Below are 21,029 nucleotides of genomic sequence, written 5' to 3' on the forward strand. Positions count from 1 at the left end.
AAATAGAATTGGGTCCAAAGAACACCATTGAATTGTTTTCGGAACCTCACACACACTTGCTGCTTCCATCGTGTGTTCCATGGACTAGACAGCTTCTTTTTACAATACCGTTCCGTTTCGAAATGTGCAGACACTGTCAGTTGCATGAGCCCCGGCCAAAACCGCATAGACACGTACCAGGTGTACCCGTTGAGGATGACATTTTCGGTGCTGCATAATCCTCGTGCATGTATAGCACGACACCCATGACATCGAACAGAGCAATTTCCCATATCGCAAGACTCTACTGCAGCGCGCTCCTAGTTCCTAGTTCCTGCTCTATTCCAATCAAAATGGATCATGTTCAAGGTTTTTTTGTATCCCTCTCCCAGGTTGCTTGTTACTTGTCTTCGTTATCCTGTGAAGCTGGAAGTATGCGTTCCCCGTGTCCCCTAAAGTGGGAAGTCAAAACAGTATTGAAGTTCAATGTTCACAGATCTCAATGCCTAGCGTGTGTGTGGTGTTGGGTTTGGGTTATGGACATCCATTTTAATTGGGTTCTTCTTTTTCCCTCTCACATGAAGCGGTACCTGATGCCGGCTGGTAAACGATCCCATGCGACTCGTTGTGACGCTGGTCGGTTGTGTGTACCTCTGTGTTGTGGCCCAATGTAGAGTTTGGTTAATCGAAGTCAAAGCCGACTGAAGTCGTGAAGCAAATTACGGATGCGAATGTTTGCTTTCAATATCCAAAAGGGGAATGTGGCCGCGCGTGTCTTTCTCAAAGCTAAATGGAAAAGTATTGGTATTAGGAGTTTCCTCTTAATACCAAACGGACCAGCCACACTGGAGAGGAGCTCGTTACATTCCATTCCTGTGAGAATTTAAAAGTCAATTGGTGAGTTTCCCGCTCCTCGCTGCATTATGATTGAGTTCTAAAAAGCAAGAATGCTCTTAGGTGCGCGCATATCGAAAGCATCAAAAAGTTGGCTGAAAATATCAAATGCACTTTATTAAGCTGATTGATTGATCAAATGAAAAGTACATTTTTCGAGCACTCTGTTTTGCATATCTAAACTGTAGTGTAGGGTGCGTTAGGTGGCAACCAATTTCGCAGAAATAAGCGCCGAAATTGCAATCGATGATTCTCTGTACACGGACTTCATCCACAAAAAAGGAGGAGGAACGCTTTAAAAAGTCAAATCAGTCAGTCTGCCGTTATTTTTGCACATCATCTCTGCCACTCCTCCCATGCAATCCTCCATTGCCGTCTGCAGATTTGTATTGATCCAATCAGCAATATTTCGCTGCTCTCTCTCCCTCGCCCCGTTTGCTAGTGCTTTCAATTTATCGTCAAATCCATCGTTACTGTTTTCTGTGTTCTTTTTCTTTTCGTTGCGTTGTGGACGCTTCTCCCTCTGGTCACCTGCATGCGGCAGTGGACCTAAGAGTACGGGCGCATCCAGGAGTAGCATGCGGCAAGTGGCCGAATGGTGCGAGCTTCTACGAATAAATTGAATATTTTAGTATCACTTTCTCCTGCCGGCTGGTGTGGAACCTTTCTCTCCCCTTTTATTCGGTTAGTTTCGCTGGAGCGAGGAACAATGTTTGGGCTTACAAATCCCTTCCCCCTAAGTGAGGAGAGAAGATAGTTTCCATCTCGCTTTCTCTCTTTTTGCACGGAGATTTAACCGGCACGGTACGAAAAAACGCATTGCTGACAGCAACAGCGCTTCAACTGCTTGGTTCTCTTCTGTTGATTCTGCTGCAGGTTTTTTTTTGTAAAATGTGTCCGATGAGAATTGAACGGCGGGTGAGGTGTGTGTTTGTGTGGATGGTGGTCTCTACACGTTCTTTCGGTCAGCGGGCATCGTGTTATTGTCTGAAATATTCATTCAATCGATAGTAACATCGTAACACTACGAGGGAGGGCCGCTTTGTCCCGTAGACGCCAGCATTCGAGGTGGTGTGTTTGCGTGCCACTGCCGGGAAGAGCTGGAAGAGCCGGGTTGGCGTGATGGTACCGTAATACAGTGTGTGGGTGTGTGTATCTGCAGCTTCTTTAACAAAGCGGTAGTGAGCGCAGCAAATGGAAATTTCGTTTAGAACAAGCGGGCGTAGGTGTGGGGCGGGCACAACGCGGACTGCAAGAAGTGAAATATGTTGCACAAAGTATGTGCACAAGGGAGCGTTTGCTGAATGCCAATCTTCGATGGTTCGATCGGTTATTATTGGTTGATGGTACATTTTCATTTACACACACATACACTCACACACAAACAGGTTTAATAATTTTGTGCAGTGCTATCGTTGGTAGTGAATGGATTTTCTATCGACTCATCCGTACTAACAAGGAAATCATGATGGTTTGGTAAATCTTGTGAATCGTACAGAAATGGTATTTTTTGTTAAATAAATAACAAAATTCACAAGCTCACGACGTTATAATTAGTGTTGGGTAAATCTGATTAAGATTCATGATCTGAATAAATCTTTGAAATTATTCAATAAATCTGAAAATCTGCTTTAAAAATCCATGAATCTCAAAGATTCGTTGATTTCTAAAGATTCACGAATCTCAAAAGATTCATGAATTTCGAAGCAATTACGTATCTTCAAAGATTCGTGAATCTCATAAGATTCATATATCTTGAAAGACGCACGAATCTCTAGAGATTCATAAATCTCCAAAGATTCATAGAGCTTGAGATTCTTATTATTCTTCTTCTTGACGTAACAACCTACTTGGTCATGTCAGCCTACATAAGATTTGGAGACTTCTTGGCATGTACGACACAACCGGATAGTTTGTTTTGTTACGGGGAGACGGTCCATGCAAGGCTTGAACCCACGACGGATATGTTGTTAAGTCGTGCGTGGTTAACCACTGTACTACTGTATAGTATCGAGCAAATTCAATATTTTTAAAATCATACATCTCTAAAGATTCATGTATCTTGGAAGATTACTGTATCTTACGAGATTCCTGAATCCGTGGAGACTCAAGAATCTTCAGGAATTCCTGAATCTTTAGAGCTTCCTGAATCTTTAGGGATTCCTGAATCTGTAGAGCTTTCTGAATCTTTAGGGATTCCTGAATCTTTAGGGATTCCTGAATCTTTAGGGATTCCTGAATCTTTACAGATTCCTGAATCTATAGAGAATCATGAATCTTTATAAAGCATATACTTTGGCTCATTATCCGTGTTATTCGAGGATCCTGGTGAAGTTGAAGCCTGATGAGCCCGGATAAACGGCGTTCCACTGTATACTTATTAGCCATTAGTATTAGTGCGTTAATAGGCGTGGTATCAGTACTTCGTATGTTTATTAAATAATCTACGTTTAGAACACTAGTTGTTCCTTTTGAAGTGGTTTCACGGTACATCGCTTTTATCCTAAGTTCCGAAATGCCTTTTGAATAGACTTCGCTGTTATATTGCGACTAATATTTCTCTGTCGGAGTAACACGTGATTAAATATTACTCAGAAGTCTTAGAAGATGAATTTGGTAGATCGCATTTTACACAAAGAAGAAGAAAGAGAAAGAAATTCGAGAGCATTTCGTTCCGTTTCAAGACTCCATGTTTATTTACTTGTTGCTATGTTTATTGATTGCGGTCGGGTGGTATAGTCGTCAACTCGAACGACTTAACAACATGCCCGTCATGGGTTCAAGCCCCGAATAGACCGTGCCCCCATACGTAGGACTGACTATCCTGCTATGGTAACAATAAGTCACTGAAAGCCAAGCTCACTTCACTAGTGGGTACAAGGCAGGCCTTGACCTGACCGACAGCGGTTGTTGTGCCAAAGAAGAAGAAGAAGAAGAATGTTTATTGTTTGATTTTGATGCATTGCCTTTCATGTGGCACGATTCCGAGTTATGTTTTCTTTAAAACATCCCACAGTTGCAGAAGAAAAATGATAAAAATCATTTGCTTTAAAATATACCTAAAATATACCTAGTGGAAGATTATTTTTCTTATTATTATTTTATTTTTATTACCTAGTGGAAGCACTTGCTAAATGCACTTCTAAAAGCTGCACAAATCTTCGAAGAGCAATTATAAATCCAAGATGCAAAAAAACCCGTTAAAGTTGAAATATAAATGTCAGACGGTCAAACGGAATCCGATTAAAACAAAAACCGAAGTAAAAGTCAAGTGGTGAGAAAACTGTTCCCTACCAAGTCAAGCCTCCCCAACACCAACCACCTTGTCTCACGGCTTTTTTTCTCCTACCACTTGCGCGGGCGCTCTCCCCGGCAACTGACATTGATTGATGTTTTTCAGTATTGATTTTCGTTGCCTTGCACTGTGCCCTGTGTGTGTTGTATCCTTGCACTTTGTGTGTGGAAAATGCTGTTCCATCACCGCATGCACGCAGACTCACACAAAAAAGGGCGCACAGAAAGTCACACACATATATACATACATACATACATACATACAACCCCCATCGTGTTTTGAAGGTAGTAGTGGTGGTGGTGCCAGTGGTGTCCGCAATGATGGAAAGCTGTCGAGTGAAAACGCGTCGCGACCTTTCTTTGTCGTGCCGGCGAAGTGTGTTCTCCCTTCGCTTTTCTTTCTTTCTAGTCATCTGCACACACCACACCACACCGGAGCCGTAGGGGGGTCAGGTTTGATGGCGCCCAGCACCACCACCACCACCCTGCCTTGATACAAGAAAACACACCAGGGGCACACAAAATGTCAACCTTGTGTGTGTGTGTTGTTTGTCCAGGCAGGATGGGAAGATGGTTGGATGGGGGGGAAAACCCATCTCGAACGACGTCATTGGATACCGTTTCGTGACCTCCTTCGATAGAAATGAAAATTTTACCATGCTGACGAGGGGGGGGGGGTTGGTGGGTTGTTGTTGTTGTTGCTGATGTTGACGTTTGTGAAGTTGAATTTGCTGCTTTCGCCCTTCGGTTAGGCTTCCCGCGCGCGCCCTCGCAATCACCAATACTTTGAGGCACAGTTTGATTAGTGGAGCCGTGGAGCTCGGGCTCGGGCGGAATCGCTGTGTATCGCCTGATCCTACCAACACGACAGTGCAACGGGCCACAAGAAGCTTTTACCCGATTGGCGTGCGGATTGGATTTTTGACGCCATTGCGATGGTAGGCAGGGGGACCACCGGAGCATGAGGTGTGGTTGAATAAATTAATAGCATTTGTGGGGGGCGAAAGAAATGAGCTGAACTTTCGTCAAGAAGGAAAAACACGAGCTTTTGGGTTTGTAATTCACTTGCTGTGGTTGTGTAGAGAAGAGCCTTTCCCTCCATTCGGTGGACTATTTAAATGATTTAATAAAGTTCCCTCTGTTGCATCGTTGGTTATTCAACCCAGAGAACTAGCGATGAAAAATCATTTCCATTTCCTTCCACACATACACACACGGTAGCTTGAGCAATTAGTTGGACGCTTTGAACAGTCCCATTTGAAAGGGGTAAACCATTCAGCGCAAATCTATTTAAGCATCGTATTGAGGGGTAAACGAGCGTATTGATTAAATAGCACTGTACACACACGGGTGAAGGGATTTAAATGGGTTTTTTTGGTGACTTCTGTAATGCAAACCCTTTTGCAAGGCGGTGTAAGGGACGGTCACAGATGCGTGTTTATGTGGCGTGCTTTTTTTCACTAATTAAATTTGACTTCATTGAAATCCGCACAAAAGGAAGGGATTTTTTTAATCATTTCATCATTTCTGTGCCATTAGGCGAACAACCAACCATCTTCAAAGCCGGGTGCTATTTGTAAACCTGTCAACGTTAGCCAGAAGGGTAGGGCACAATCTTCTGCGCCCGTGATATGTTGTAGACCGACGGCGGCGGAGTGCATTATGATGAAATTGCTTTTTTCGGTTTCGGAAGAGGGAGCTGGTTTTAAGTAAATAAAAACAGAAAATGTTGAAGCGTTTATCCTTGCTCCATCTTGCGAGACAAGTTTCGCTCGAGGAGAAGCATTCTAGTCGGAGTCTTCTATCTAGGCATTTGCTGCATGAGTTGTATTTACTTTTTTGGGGCCTTTTTTTTCCTTTTATCGTCGTTGGTGTTATCATACGCGAGTTATGAATTTGAAATACGATTCGTTGGGAAATGTAAAGAGCATACGGGTGGAATCGGTGTATGGGATAAAGCCTGATTCAGTCCGGGAGAGCGATGCCACTTATTTTGGTTTCGTTTTTTGAAAAGAGTAATGAAAAAGCAATCCTCGAATTTGTTATTTGCTAAGCTGTATTATTGCTTGTTGGTTGTGGTTGCATATTGAGTACATGTAAACGTCTAGTACAAGCGCTTCTAGCTACTTAAATCTTTTACAAATATGTCATATACATTTTGCACCTAATTTGCTGCCCCTTGAGATGAGTAAAACGCTTCCAAACGCTGTTTCCGGCGCACCTTAGTTGAGAGATAAATCACTTAACCCATCAACTACCACTACTATTGCGCTCCGTCCGGTCTCCTCTCCATCAACGCATTTGCTCGGCCGGTCTCGATCGTTGCGTTTCTAACGCGTCAATCCTATAAAGGTGTCAGCCGCCGCCGCCAGACATCTAACCACTTCTACTAACGCTAATGGAAAATCAGCCTCCGGATGCTGGTTTAATTCCGCGTGAATGCGCTTCCCCTGCGTGTGCGCTATACGAGTATGAAGGGGCGATGGCATGATGGCGAACTGTTGGTCCTGTTTGATCACTCAAAAGCGCCCTTTTGCGGTGCGGAGAAAGCGGCAAGCGAAAACGGTGTTTGTTTGTTTGGTTTTGCAGCCTGGATGCAGCCTCCCGCTGATTGGGCCCGCCCGTACAACAGCGGTGCCCCGGAAGGATGGAGGAGGAGTGTTTTGATCCGCAAAAGGCGTAAGCTGGCTAGAGTGAAAGTGAGTTACGGAGTTGCGTTTTGCATAAAATGTCGTTAAACCTAGCCCGCGGTGCCACGGCGGGGTAGACATAGCCAATTTCAATTTTGGAAGGCAAACGATGGGCACCAAACTTTGGAGCACTGGAGGAGGAAAAAAGGTGTGTTGTATGCTTAGCCAAATCGTAGGGTAAGGTCCTACGTTGCCTGGTAAAAGCACTTGGCAGAAAATCGATTGGTATGACAAAAAACAACTCTTTTGCTGTCTAATTATTGTCTAGGGGAAATAAATTTTGAAATTTTAGTTAACTTACAGTTTTGCATGGCATGGAACTTTCCTACCGGTTGGTGCCACCTGGTTTTCGGGACTAGAGTGATAGCGACTTGGGTAATACGGCAAAGTATCTTTCTGCTTTCCCCACTCCGTATGACGGTCCTTCTGCAGCACAACGACGATACACCTTTAAGTACGTCAGCCTTGATGAGCATCTGACAATTCACTCTAGCGTTGCCCTGGAACTCTACTACGAATAGAGGCAAAGCTCCTTCCTCATTTCCATGGTTTTGCCATCGCACGAGTCGCATGAATGAGACATTACCGTACAGACTTTAGGGCAATGTTTGGTGGCCCATCGGTGCTAGGGAACTGCACCAATGTAAAGGAGATTTAAAACAAAGCAAATGGAGGAAGTTTTTCGCTCTTGCCCAACCGACAAGAAGACACCAGGCGCAGGCCGGTTGAAAGAGTGCTTTGCAGAGGACAGATACACAAGTTGCTCCTAGTAATAGCACTCTTACACGTTATTCGTAGAGCAAGCATTTCCATAAATCAACCCGATCGATTGTTAATTTCGGGTGCAAAAACTTTCGAGACACAAGATTGGCCACTCGTCGTTTCTTCCCCTTTTTTTCTCGTTCGTTCGTCTATTGTGGAAAGGGTTTTGTGTGTGTGTGTTTTCGCTGTTGTGGTGGGTTTATTGAATTTATCATGCTTTGGGAGGACGGGTCTGGATGAGTCCTCGGTCCAACTACGTCCAACTGTTGAAGTTACGCAGTGTGGAAACTCTGAAGGTGCTCTTTTGCGATCTTATATGTAATGCTGCGTTCGCCAGATGTTGTTGCAGGAAAATTGCAAATTGCAAGAAGGGCACATCATAATTATATTTGATGACTTACTATTGGTAATCCTTAAAGTTATCAAATACTTTTGAACTCGTCGGCTTTGGAATGATGTCTTTTGACGTCTCCCAATGCCTGGAATCTTTAGAGGTTATGATAATTGAAATTGAGACTTGAGACCTCTCCCTACAGATAACTCGCTCTTTTGTCTCAATATATCAAGAGATATTTCAAACAACTGTTGTCGAAAGGACTGTTTCTAGACGAGTTCCTAACTGCAACTTGGGTGATGGTGCCTTAAAGTACACCTTTTACCTTAACACACCTTACCGTAACCCGTCCCATGATTGTTTGCCACAAATGGAAACGTGTCCCATTGTCTGCCCCAGCTCATATTACTTATGCCTGCAAATAGCACAGAGGAGACTATTTCATCTTAATTTATTACCCCAAACTGGAACCACACACACCCACACACCCTTACTCCAGTGGTTGGATGATTTCCGGTGACATTTTAACCGTCGCCTAGTGTCTCTCGCGTGATAGCGTTGTTGTGAGGAGACTGATTTGTGAGCGTCCTGGGGATGATGGCAACAAACAACAATAAACCCACAGCACACACTATCTGCGCGGAGAAGCAAATTAGTCATGATTTCTCGGTCCCTGCTGCAGTGGACAAAGTGGTTGTACTCAGAGACAGAAAGCGCGCCGTGGTGGACGAGATATACCCCTTTTCCGCGCCGAGGACGCATTTTCTAATGAGATGAATGTGCAATCAACCGAATGGTGTGTGGGTGAGACACATTGATGTGGAAAGTAGATGCAGACGGTGTCGTCTCTCTTCCACAAGCTGTCAGTTTGATGGGGAAGATACTCTCGGGTGGCTGGCGTAATTAGGATTCGAGCTTGGCCGTGTGGCCGTGTGGTGTGGGCTGCTGCTGCCTTTTCATGTCGAGAGGTGGTTTTGTAGACGTGTAAGATTTACTGCTTATCAACGTCCTCGCAGCAGCGATTTTCTCGTCGGTGTATCCTGCCGGACGGTCAGTTAACCCCATTTTCCGGTCGCTTTGCAGCTCCATTTTCCCTGATCGTTTTTAGAACGATGTGCTCTGTTGTCGACGGCTTAACAAACACCATGACTGGTGGTAGCAGGAGTTGTCCGCTTTCAACACCTCTCCATTGATGTTCGAGGAGAGAGAGAGTGAGAGAGAGGGAAGACCTGTTCGGGGGAATGGGCAAAAACCCGGAACGCTGGGTGCATCTACTCGCGCGATTCCTTGCTAATTTGATTTCTTCGATTACTCCCAAACCCGTGTCAGTGTCACTGTGCGTGTGTGTGTGTGGTGCTGAACGTGCTGGAATATTTTATGGATGGTATGGAACCACTCTATCGATCGGATGGCAATACACACCGTCATCCCTCTCACTTATCATCACTTCCACTCGCAAACCGTTAAAGCCGCTCGTCGGGGAGAAAACATTGGAAAGGATTGAAAAGAAGACGGCCAGTCGGGGTGGAAACTCACGGAGGGTGGGGAATGCGAGTTTTATTTTGCTGTTTTGAATATTTCATGCTTTATGGCTGCTACTGCTGCTGTGTGTTGTATATCGTCGGCGTCGTGGCGTCAACGCGTTGGAATCGCGTTGGAATCGCGTTGGATTTGCGCACGATGGATGCGCCCTGCGTTGCACTGCACTCGACATTCCGAAGGTGTGCGTGTGTGGCTGCTGTATGTATCGTGTCATTTTATTAAACTCATAATTGATTTCGACAGCGCATCTCCTTTCCCTTATGCCATCACCCTTTCGTCACCCCGTACTACCACTCCAGTACACGCATTGAGTTACACAGCGTTTTCCCATTGGCTTAATGTTGTCAGTGCCGCACGTTCGCAGTGTTTCATTTTTGTTTTACAGCCTTTTGTGTCAGCTTTGTGATGTCAGTTTTTCCTTTTTTCTCTTTTTCTCTCTCGATTGATGTCGCTTTTTACTGTTAAGGATTTTGTTTTTTTTTTTTTTTGCAACGCATCGCTATTTCTGGAACATTAATTTAATTATTTTTGTGTCTCTGTATGCATTTACTGTATTCATTTTTCGTTTTAATCCATGCTCTCCATAACAAATCATTTTGCGATCGATGTTTTAGAGTTCGTTTGAATGTGTGGGTGTTTTTTATAGTTGTTGTAATTGTATTCATCAGCTTCGATGAGCTCCAGACTATAAAGAGTGGCAGTAAACCTGGAACACTGGAAGGAAAATCACTCAAAACGCAAAATGCAACCATACATACATACATGACGCACACGCAATTTATACTTAAACTCTAAGCCATACTCATTAACATAACAAACTCGTTTCTGCATTAAAAAAACCACTACTTACTTACCCTTTTACTACTCTCTATAACTGTTACTACCACATAACCACTACTATTAATACTAAAGATCGCGCTGACCATCCAATTCCAGCATCAGTAATAATGATATTATTAACAACAGTTTCTCGTCTAAAAAAATACAAGCTGTACTAAATGTCAATATTTAACTATTTTCACTTTGTTGTGGTGTTTCTTAACCGTGATGTAAAAAAAAACAAACAAACAAACAAACAAAACTCAAACAAACAACCTTTTTAATCGTTTAGCCTATAAACCTTATGTGTATAGTATGTAAAATTGTTAAACAAAATGAAACAAAATTTGGTGCAACGAAAGAGGAGACAGAGAGAGCTCGGGTTTAATATATATAAAAAACGCATATGCAAAAACAGAAAACAAGTAATACGGCAAATGATGTCACCGGACAACGTTCAGTATTACAGCTCACATAATGCGTGCAAATGCGACAAAACAAAAAAGAATCCCGGTATTTATTTGTTTTTTATTTAATTTTACACTCGAACGAAAACGAACAGAGAAGAAAAATAACAAAGTGAATAAGATAAAAAAGAGCGAGTTGAAAACAAAACCAAAAAAACTGCAACAAAACCGATAACGATTTTTTCCACTTCACCACTTCTACCCCACCTGTTGTATGCAGCTATTATTTGCAAACACAATACTCCCGTTTGATCGATTCCTGCCTCTACCTAGCAAAGTTCGTTATTTTTAATAATCCTGCACGTTGATTCCAATTTTGCTACTTCAATCGTATTTTTCTTTTATTCCCACCCCTGTCTATTTTGGAACTCTTTTATCTTACATTCTCTGCCCATCTGTGCAAGTAGAAAGTTGTACTATTACTTTTTGTATTTTACTATAGAACGCGTGGAAATCGTGTTTAGCACTCGTTTGGTACCTTTTTTCCTTTTTCTTTACGAAATAGCTTTGTTTTGTGATATTAGGTTTCTTTTTATATACAAAAAAAGCCATAAACAGTAGATAACTGAATAGAAAAAGCATGTAAAACGAATGTATCTCAACAACTTCTAGCTTTGTGGTAGTTTTGTCCCATTGTCGAGTATAGTTTTATAATTCCATAGTTTTCCTTTTGTTTCACGTGAAACTTTTAAAGGATTTTTCTTTAAAAAGCCACTTTATAGTTAATTTAGTAACTTAATTTCCTAATTTCGCTGCTCTTCTTTTTCCTTATTGAAGTATTTTTATTGGATTAAATTTTTATAAACAAAAATGGCACAAAAGATTTCCGTTTTATCAACCATTTCACTATTGTCTTTTTGATGAAAAACAAAGCAGTATCAAAAAAAGAAAAAAAGAAAACCAAGCGAACAAACGCACACGCTAATGGGCCCCATTTACTTTCACTGTTTCTGCTACTACTACCACTATTACTACTACCTTCCACTACTATTACTACACACACGCACACAAAAGCCGTACGGGCGTGAATTTGCAACTCTTTTTTTGATTTCCTACTCAAGCGGCCCCCCCAATTTTAAGCGAATTAAACTTCTCACACTTTGGCCGATAGAACTCTTTCCCCCTCTCTTATAGTTACGAAAGGTAATTACGAAAGTTTGAAGTAAAACAAAGAGGATAGAAGATAGAAAGAAGACAGAGACAGAGAATATGAGTGCGCGCGCGTGCGTTACGAAATTAAATAGAAAACAAATAAATAATCAAAGCTCTCTTGTTCCCTTTTCCGTTCCCAGGTGGGCAATGGACGGTAATCGATACGAATTATTCGCGGTTTGGCATTGCGCCGATACAGACGAATTTAGGACTACAGCAGCAGCAGCAGCAACAGCAGCAGCAGCAACAACACCAGCAGCAGCAGCAGGTGCAGCAGCACCATCAACAAACGAGTCAGCAGCAGCAACAGCATCAACAGCACCAAGGTGATAGCCAAAGTTTGGGCAGTGCCGGCAACGGAGCGAACAACCCAGCGAACAGTGGCGCAACGGGCGGCGGTGCCGGGGCCAGTGCCGGCAGTGGCGGCAATAACGGTGGGCTCGCGGGGGCCTCCGCCACCAACTCGAACGCCACGACGCCGCAACCGACGACGCCGGTGCAGATCTATCAGCATCCCTTCTCGCCCCAGATCATCTCGGTCAATCCGAACAGCATGGTCAACAGCTACCAGTCGTCGAACCTGTCCACCCCGACCTCCCCGCAGGCCGGCAGCGATCAAACGGCCGGGCTGGTGTACAGTACCGGCACGCCGAATCAGTCCCCGCTCGGCACCACGACGGCCACCGCATCCGGCACGAACGCGAGCGGGAACGGCGGCAACGGGGCGGCGGCCGCGGCCGGTGGCAACGGAGCGGCGGGAGGCAACGGTGCGGGCGCAGGGACGGCGGGCAGTGGAGCTGGGGCAGCGGGGGGCGCGGCGGGTGCGGCCGGCGCGACCGTACAGCAGCCGGTCAAGCGGAAACGGTCCGTCAACCCGCAGGGCGACGAGAACTTCCTGCGCGCGCTCGAGGCGGTCCGCTTCGGTGGCATCGGGTTCTGCAAAGCTGCCCGGCTGTACGGCGTGAACAATCGTACGCTCTGGTTGGAGTACAAGAAGCGGGGCTACCCGATCAGCCGGCCGAGCATCAAGAATCGCATCAAGCTGGAACCGAACATATCACCGCCGCCGACGGCTACGACACCACCGGGCGACGAGAACGCCTCGCTGGAGCACTACGATACGGCCCTTTCCTCACCTGCCCTCAATATGTCCCTGCAGCAGCAGCAGCAGCAGCAACAGCAGCAGCAGGTACAGCAGCAGCATCAAACCAACCAACAGCAGCAAGTCACCGCGGCTCAGCAGCAGCAGCAGCAGCAGCAGCAAACACAACAGCACCAGCAGCAACAGCAGCAGGGCACCGATACGACGAATGCTGCGGCGGCGGCGGCAGCTGCTGCCGTGGTGGCTGCCTCGTCCACCCCGCTCATGTGCCCACCGCACGGGCATACGATGGGCGTGATGGGCTTTCTCGATACCCGCCATGTCGATTTTACGACCACCGCCAGCCTGCACCAGATGTCCCGGCAGCGCTACCCGGACACGGCGACCGTCAACATGAACACGGGCGCCGTCAACCTGCAGGGGCTGAACTTTAACTCGATGTAAGGGGACGGGTGGCTTCGTGTTGTGACCGTGAACAGTGGTGCTGAGGGTACGGGGGATGGCGACGGTGGCGACGGGATCATCGGGACCGATCAGGCGACCATTCTGTCGCTACGCGAGATGACGGAATCTTGAGACTCGCCATTCCCACGTACTCTTTTCAACCTTTTTGGGCGGTGCGCAACAGGTGAAGCCACATAATTTGCGTGCGTGAAGCTCTTTTAGACGCTAAGCAAAGTTGTACATACACAAGGCAAGCAGCACCCCTTTTCTATCCCCCCCCCTCCCCCACTCCCTTCAAGTTCTCGATTAGTTTCGCCGGCACCTTTTTTTCGTGATCGATGATCGATCATGGATAGACAATTTGGGCAAAATTTTCTCTTTGCTGTAAAAAGTTACTTGATTTCGGACATCTTACAGCTTTCTGTTCTGTAAGATGTCAACCTGTGTATTTGTATATTCGATTTTTGCCCCATTTTGAGTGTCTGGAAAAGCTTCTTTTTTCCCACTAACAGACTTTAGTTCCTTTCTACTGGTATATAGTGTTGCCTCCCCTTCTTTTTTTTTAATTGCATATAAATAAAATATGTGTCCCCAATTTAGTTCCTACTTAGAATGATGATTCCATTGCGGTGCTCGTAGAGCTGCCGTTTCCTCTAGTGTTTGTGGGTATATGTGCAACAGCCCCATACGATTATGGGTTTTCGATTTTCTCATTGTGCTCCTTCATCATCATCATCATTCTCCCCGTCAAGATCCTAGCGCCTTCCAAATTCGTTTTATAGTGTGTATGTCCGTCTCTGTCTGTATGTGTGTTTGTGTGTGCGTGTGTGTGTGATTGTGCGTGTTAGTATTATTCTCGTCCCGTTGTGCAAAGTGATCACTTGCGTCGTGTAAAATATTATTTATGTTTCCATCTACTATGGGGGAGAACGAGAGACTTGGGCTTACTTTTGTGTGGGGGTGTGTACAAGAAAACAGGAAGGAAACAAAATTATGCAGGCACAGGAAATTAAGAGTGAAAATTATTGCGTTTCTTAACAGCAAAGCAAACCACTGTATCTGAGAACTATTAAACAAAAAACACACACAGAAAAGACTCTTTAAATCCCGCGTGTCGACAAGGAGGGGGAAGGCGGACAGGCCATGGGAACGGTTTAGCTGTAAAAGGTATTGAGCGGTAGTGAATGGTAAAGACAAGCATTCAAAGCATAGGAGAAAGCGGAATCGTCGAACAAAAAGGAACTTGTGAATAGTAAAATAAAGCGAAGGTAAATAGTATTTTTGTTAACTCTTTTTTAGCAGTTTGTACGTGTATATTTGTGAGAGAAGGTGCGTTGATGCACAAGCATCGCATCGCTCTAGAGTCAGTCATGGAAAATCATCGAGGCGCACGGTTTAAACAGAAAATAGTAGTGTAAAGCATACAAGATAAAACGGGATGAGAGAAACAAAAAGCGCGGACACATAAACCAAAACTAACCTTCACCGAATGGCGCGCGAAGAGCCGTTGCGTGAAAGTAATCAGTAAGTTATTTCGGCGTATGACAATTGATGACGATTTGAGCATTGCAATGCTACAATAGAGTAAAAACAGTATCAAAAAGAACACACAGAAAGAAGACACATATTCACTGCAGCGGTCACCACTAAAAGGTGGGGTCACCACATAATGAAACACAATTTTGCGAACGAAAAATGAACAAAATAACAGATGTGCGTTAGAAGGGAAGGACAGCGAACCGATATCATTCAAAAGCATTTTGCGACGAAACAAAAAGACATTTACACGATCATAAGCAAAGGAACAACAAACCAACAGATGGGAAAAGAGTAAAAAAAACTAAACCGAAAAGGAAGAAACACTAAGTAGTAGTACACTAAGATAAGTCAACGGAAGAAGCGAAACGGAAGCGAATAATGAAGCAACATTGTGTATAATAAACGGATAGACGCATACTAAAGTTATTGTAAGATTAAAGAACAAATGTCGATTGCATCAGGAAAGTGTAGCTGAAATGCACCTTTCGCCAGCTGAAGAAAAGTGCACATAGTCAAGATGGTAAAGCGGAAAGAGGAGGAGGAGGACGAGGAAAAAGAAAGAAAAAACACACACACACAAACAACCCTAATCCTAATTTACATCAGTTCACAGTAAACGGATGAAGCAATTTAATGAAAGTGAGAAAACAAAAAAAACGACAACTAGAAAAGCAAAAGCATATTAAAGGAAGGGAGGATTAAATGATTGTTGTATAAAGAACCGGTATCGTTGCGCCATGTTGTGTCGAGTCATACGGTGGGCGCCCAGCTGAGCGTCACAAATAAATAAATAAAAAGGCCATTTGTATCAGTTTGTTTAAGAAACACATGTGTACACAAAACTATCCATACACGAGAAAAATAATAAGAGAAAGAAGAAGAAGAAAAAGAATAATAAGAAAAGAAAAAGAACATAACATACCAGAAAACAATGCAGAAAGGAGAGAGCGAGAGAGAAAATCAAGAAAATGAAAAGTACAGGACACATGAGAAGGAAGGAAGCATGAAAAGATGGAAGTAAACACGTTCTGTGCAAAAAAATAAGTATTTACTTACGTGAGTAATTTAAATAAATTGAAACAAAATGAAAAAAAATCGACTTGGTTTTCTATTTTTCATTTGTTTGTATTTCTTTCTCTTTTTACATATTTACTCTTTCATTTCACTCATTTCATTTCCTTCTTTATTGAGAGGCTGAATTATTATTGTTTATTATTATGCTTTCTTTCCCTAATTCCCGGACACACTGTTTAGTTTTAAGTACTTCGATGACTATTTTCTATTTCGATTCTTCATTTCTTTATTCTCTCCCCCCAGTGGCTGACATGGCACGAATGGCGCTCGGACTAGTGCCCGGTCAATCGTCCTCCTCAACGTCGAGCGGTGCGTCGGAATCGAGCGTCGGCACCGGTAGCGCTGGCAGCAGCGAACAGTCGACCGCCACGTCCGGTGGCCATATCGTGAGTTCGGGCCCGAAGCGAGGCCGCCTACTGATACGCCAGCAGCGCATCAAGAAGGAGAGCGATTCGTCGTCGGCCGGGCCGCAACCGTACGAACCGGACACACCGTCGGACGACAACAGCCCGACGGCACAGTACGGCCATCAGAACCTGTTGACCGTGCCGTCGCACCATCGGTTCGAGCGGCAGGTGTCCGAACCGATCCTGCCACTGTCGTCCTCGATATCCGTCATCGGTGGACCGATCGCGTCGTCGGGCCGCCAAAACTCGACCGATCGGGCCCACGGCCATTTGCTGTCCGTTCCCTCCAACACCACCACCACCACCACCCAGCAGGCGTACCTGGTGAAGCAACACTCGCACCCACTGCTGCCGAGTCAAACGTCGGGCGGAGGTCACGGCGCCACCGTTTCGTTCGAACCGCTGCAAACGTACACCCTGCAGCGGCAGCTCTCTCATCCTGGGACGGTGCAACGGGGCAGCTCGACACCGCTGACGCTGGTTACGAGTAGCAGCGGCTCGACGCACTACCTCACCCCTTCCTCCTCGCTCAAGACGGACTCGGACGAGGAGGGTGGCAGTGTTCCGGCCACACCGATAACGGCAATTCCGACGATTCAGCTACAGTCGAGTGTGGATCGGACAGGACCCAGCCCAACGGTTGTTATTGTACCGGCCGAACCCGTGCAGACAACTGCTACCACAAGCAGCAGCAGTGGCAATGTAAGCGAACAGTCGTCGTCAAATACGCCGACCACCATCACGTCGGCACCGACGAGTACTATCCGTGTGAAAGGAGAAGAGCTATCCCGGTCAATATCAACACCATTGGTGAGTATTTTTGTGTAAACATTTGTCCACTACGATGGTAACCGTTTCCCTTCCTATGTTTTAGACCTCATCCCGCTCAACCGACATCCCGGGGCTGGATAATCCCCGCTCCAGCCACTGTCCGGTGGTACGCGAAGGGCCCGCCCTTGGATGCAACTTCTGCTGGAACACGATCGACGCGCACGGGCGGATCTTGCGCCGCAAAACCAAGTACCACTGTCCGGAGTGTCAGACGAATCTGTGCATTGTGCCCTGCTTCCAGGAGTATCACGAGCGCCAGTCGGCAGAGAATCCTACCCCAACGAACGACAGCGGTGGCGGTGGTACAAAGTCAGGCCTGCGGCACTACGCCAAATCGGGTTCGATGTAAGCCAGACCGAAAGGAGCTAGGAGAAACAGAGATTTGGATTTGAATTTGAACTATTTGGTACAAACGGAGACAAACAAGGGGTAGGTACACGATCGCTCTCCTACGCGTGAGCTCAGATCGATCGTACCCGTGTATTGGATTTTTGGTGCAAACGCGTTGACAAAATGCTTTGCCATGTTTTTAGGATTTTAGGACGTTTTTGCCGTACTTTTCCTCCACCGTTTCGGTTGGGAGAAGATGGTGAAAAGCGAAACGAGAAACAGGGCGCGACTCAAAACAAGAGCGCTCCTTTGTGTAATGGTGTACTTGGTAGAATGTTAACGTGTTTTCTGTTTCTTTGTTTGGATGTTTGATGTATTGTTGCATGAATAGGGACGATCACTTCCGATCACTTTATGGACACAAACATCCCAACGAACGGTATCAATTGATGTGAAAAAACACGTAGGATTTAATTCTAAGCCATTACAAGACGAATAGGCACATTGAATAGGTTTGCTCACAGACAGTGAGGAACACTTTATCGAATTCCTCTGATATACGGGGTTTTCCATGGGATCTGAGAGTCGTGGGACATTTTCTTGATGTTTTCGTGGAGGAAAGGAATTTTATAGGTTAGGAATTGGATTAAATAGCACCTTTTTTGGACAAATCGAATAGGAATCCTATAAGTTTGCTTAAAATAAGAGCTATAAAGTCCAATTCCCTTCATATAATGTTCACCTCCGATTAGAAACATAGAATAAAATGTCCTACAACTATGAGAGCCCCCAAAAACCCCTGTATTATGCAAACTGTGTTTCAGAGTGCAGTGAAGGTACTTTGTTGATATATACGAAATAGCATGTTTTTGGAAAGTTAATGAAGAAATGCAAAACTTACTCGCTTATCGGTGTGTTTTTGTGTGTGAGTGTGTGTGTGCTGAGTGCGTGGTGGTGTGTGTGCTTTATACTCAAAATCATTGGTCAAGACACAGCCAGCCCAAGACAGCCAATCGGGCAAAGAGACATCTTTACCACAAGAGTTACCATTTTGCGGTGGTTCAAAGAAGGTTTAGGGAAGCCGCCAATGCATAGCAAATTGCTAATGCTAATGCTAAAGCAAAACATCTACACATTAGTAGCAAAAATGTAGTGGAATGACTGTCTGTAGTAACAAAAAAAAGTAGCATTAAATGTGCATTCATATTCTGGTATCCCTAGCGAAATGTGAAGAGGAAAATATATTTTCCCATGCTTTTGTTTTTTTGATTGGCAACCTTCTTTTGGTGGCCAAAATCTACCCTTCAGGCCATCCTGAGCTGTAGTTGTTCATGTAGTTGAATGACATTCAGCCTTTTGCTATGGTTTCAGTTTTTGGCACACGAAATATGGGGCAAATGCTCTCTCACACACATACACGGAAGATTAGCTTCCACGCTGCAGCGTTTTAACGATGTTCCAGTGAGGTCAGTCTCAGAGTGAACTCCTTGAAAAGCCCATATAAACATACATATATATATACATATAATATATCGTATTCATATATACACCTATGCGCAGACGTATGACTGCCGTCACATTGTTGTACCATGGATAAGTCTATCTATTTTTACCATTTAATAGAACGTACCTGAAACAAATTTGGAGAATGCATTGATCCGTGAGTGTGTGTGTGTGTGTGTGAATGTGTGCGTGTAGGATGTAATTTGCATTAAAACGAAATGAAACAGCTGAGAAGGCGCGCTATACCTTTACGTTTAATCTACGCGTATCATTAAACTATCGCCGTGTACCGGGTTCAGGAGGATTTATGAAATAATTAAGGACGAGAAGTGAATAAACCGCGTACAGTGGAGTGTTAGAAACATTCTATTGCCTGCTCCTTCTCTGCTCCCAGCAAATAGCGAGACGGTTTGGATATTTTTATAAGCGATATTTAAACGAAAATCATACCACACACATGCAGCACATGAGAGCAGCGATGTGTCCTTGTTCAGACCGCATGGAAACACTTTTAGAAGGGGAAACAAGGGTGAAGAGATTGAAGAAGAAGTCTTTGTTTTTAGAAGCAAGGGAAGTGTTTGCAGGCCACATTCGGTTGATTTTCAAACATTTTCATACCCACAAAAAAGGAGATTAATTTAGTAGAGCAGAAAGAGCGAGTTGCGAGGTGCATGTTTTGTGTTAATTTGTTGTATGTGTTTGGTGTGGTTTGAACAGAACGTACAAATTTTTCGTCCATATTACCGAGGTACCGGGAAAGAAAATTCTGCTCAGAGCGGGCGCATATATACACATCCTTAGCACACAAGAGCAACCATTATCTACAGAGTGGGGGGAAGCAAAAAGTGCAGGAGAAGTTAGTAATGTATACATATGAATTACAAGTGAGATGACAGTAGTAACGAACATATTGTGTAACGTGAAACAGGAGCTAAACAACCGAAAAGGGGACACTGTGTAGCATGTAGAAATTTAAACGAACTTGTTAGAAACGAACACACACACACACACGTGCCGGTTGGCAATTTGGTTTCCTCCAGCATCCCGATTAGTATCACCCGCGTCTCGTCGAACGTTGATACAACTCGAGAGGTGAGATTTGGTCACAATGAACCCACGAACGTTTTTGGTCATGCGAACGAACGCTGCTGAATGATAGATGACCAATAGTAGAAATATTATCCCCCCTCTTGTCCCTCTCCCAACATATAAACTGATGTTGTTGTTTTAAGCATAGGAACTGAGCACTAATAAAAAAAAACAACAACACCCTGGCTACAATTGTGTACGCTAAACCCATGTTGTGAAACTATATTTTTGTACCGTTAAATATAGGAGAAAACAAAAAAACAAACAAACAAAAATCTCGATCTGTTATTACAAATGTTGCACGATCGTTGGCGATCCAAGGAGAAAACAAACACTAGAAATCGCATAAAAATAGGGATTTTTGTGCTGCTGTGTTGTTTAGGGGGCAGGCAAACACACAAAAACCCTCGTAAACACTACAAGGGAAAACACAAATTGCAAATGTAACACTGCAGCAAACAAAGTAGAGATCGCAGCAAGCGATCATTCAATTCAATTTGGAGAGTTCGATTGGAGAAAAGCGATGAACGTGTATCATTCGATGATATGCATGTGTGTTTTTGTGTGCGCGTGTGTGAGTGTGTATGTGTGCGTGTATTGATGTAGCCGGCCAAAACGAGGGGAATGGGGTTGTGTTGTGACCTTTCCCCTTTTTTGGATACGATACGATCGTGGACCGGCTTACTACGGTGGATGTAATAAATCCGATTAAAACCAAAAATATGCGAAAAATGCACAACAGAGAGTGGATAGTGAATGGAGTGTGTTTTATTGCTT

At 44.4% G+C, this 21,029-nt stretch overlaps 1 protein-coding gene across 4 annotated transcripts in view; it reads left to right on the forward strand.

Moving 5' to 3' along the window:
* LOC120905865 (box A-binding factor) overlaps positions 1-20,997 on the forward strand; it is a 58,242-nt gene extending 37,245 nt beyond the window's left edge. For 3 of the 4 annotated variants that reach the window (XM_040317169.1, XM_040317256.1, XM_040317335.1), the window contains exon 6: positions 12,074-16,115. In XM_040317169.1, coding sequence (XP_040173103.1) covers positions 12,074-13,479 — 1,406 coding nt within the window. In that variant the 3' untranslated portion in view covers positions 13,480-16,115. Of the gene's footprint in view, positions 1-12,073; positions 16,116-16,335; positions 17,310-17,373 lie in introns of those variants that run through there. The other variant, XM_040317417.1, reaches the window with a different exon arrangement.
* Positions 20,998-21,029: the final 32 nt, after the last annotated feature.

Source organism: Anopheles arabiensis, chromosome 2, assembly GCF_016920715.1.
Source record: "Anopheles arabiensis isolate DONGOLA chromosome 2, AaraD3, whole genome shotgun sequence".
NCBI classification, from domain to species: Eukaryota; Metazoa; Arthropoda; class Insecta; order Diptera; family Culicidae; genus Anopheles; species Anopheles arabiensis.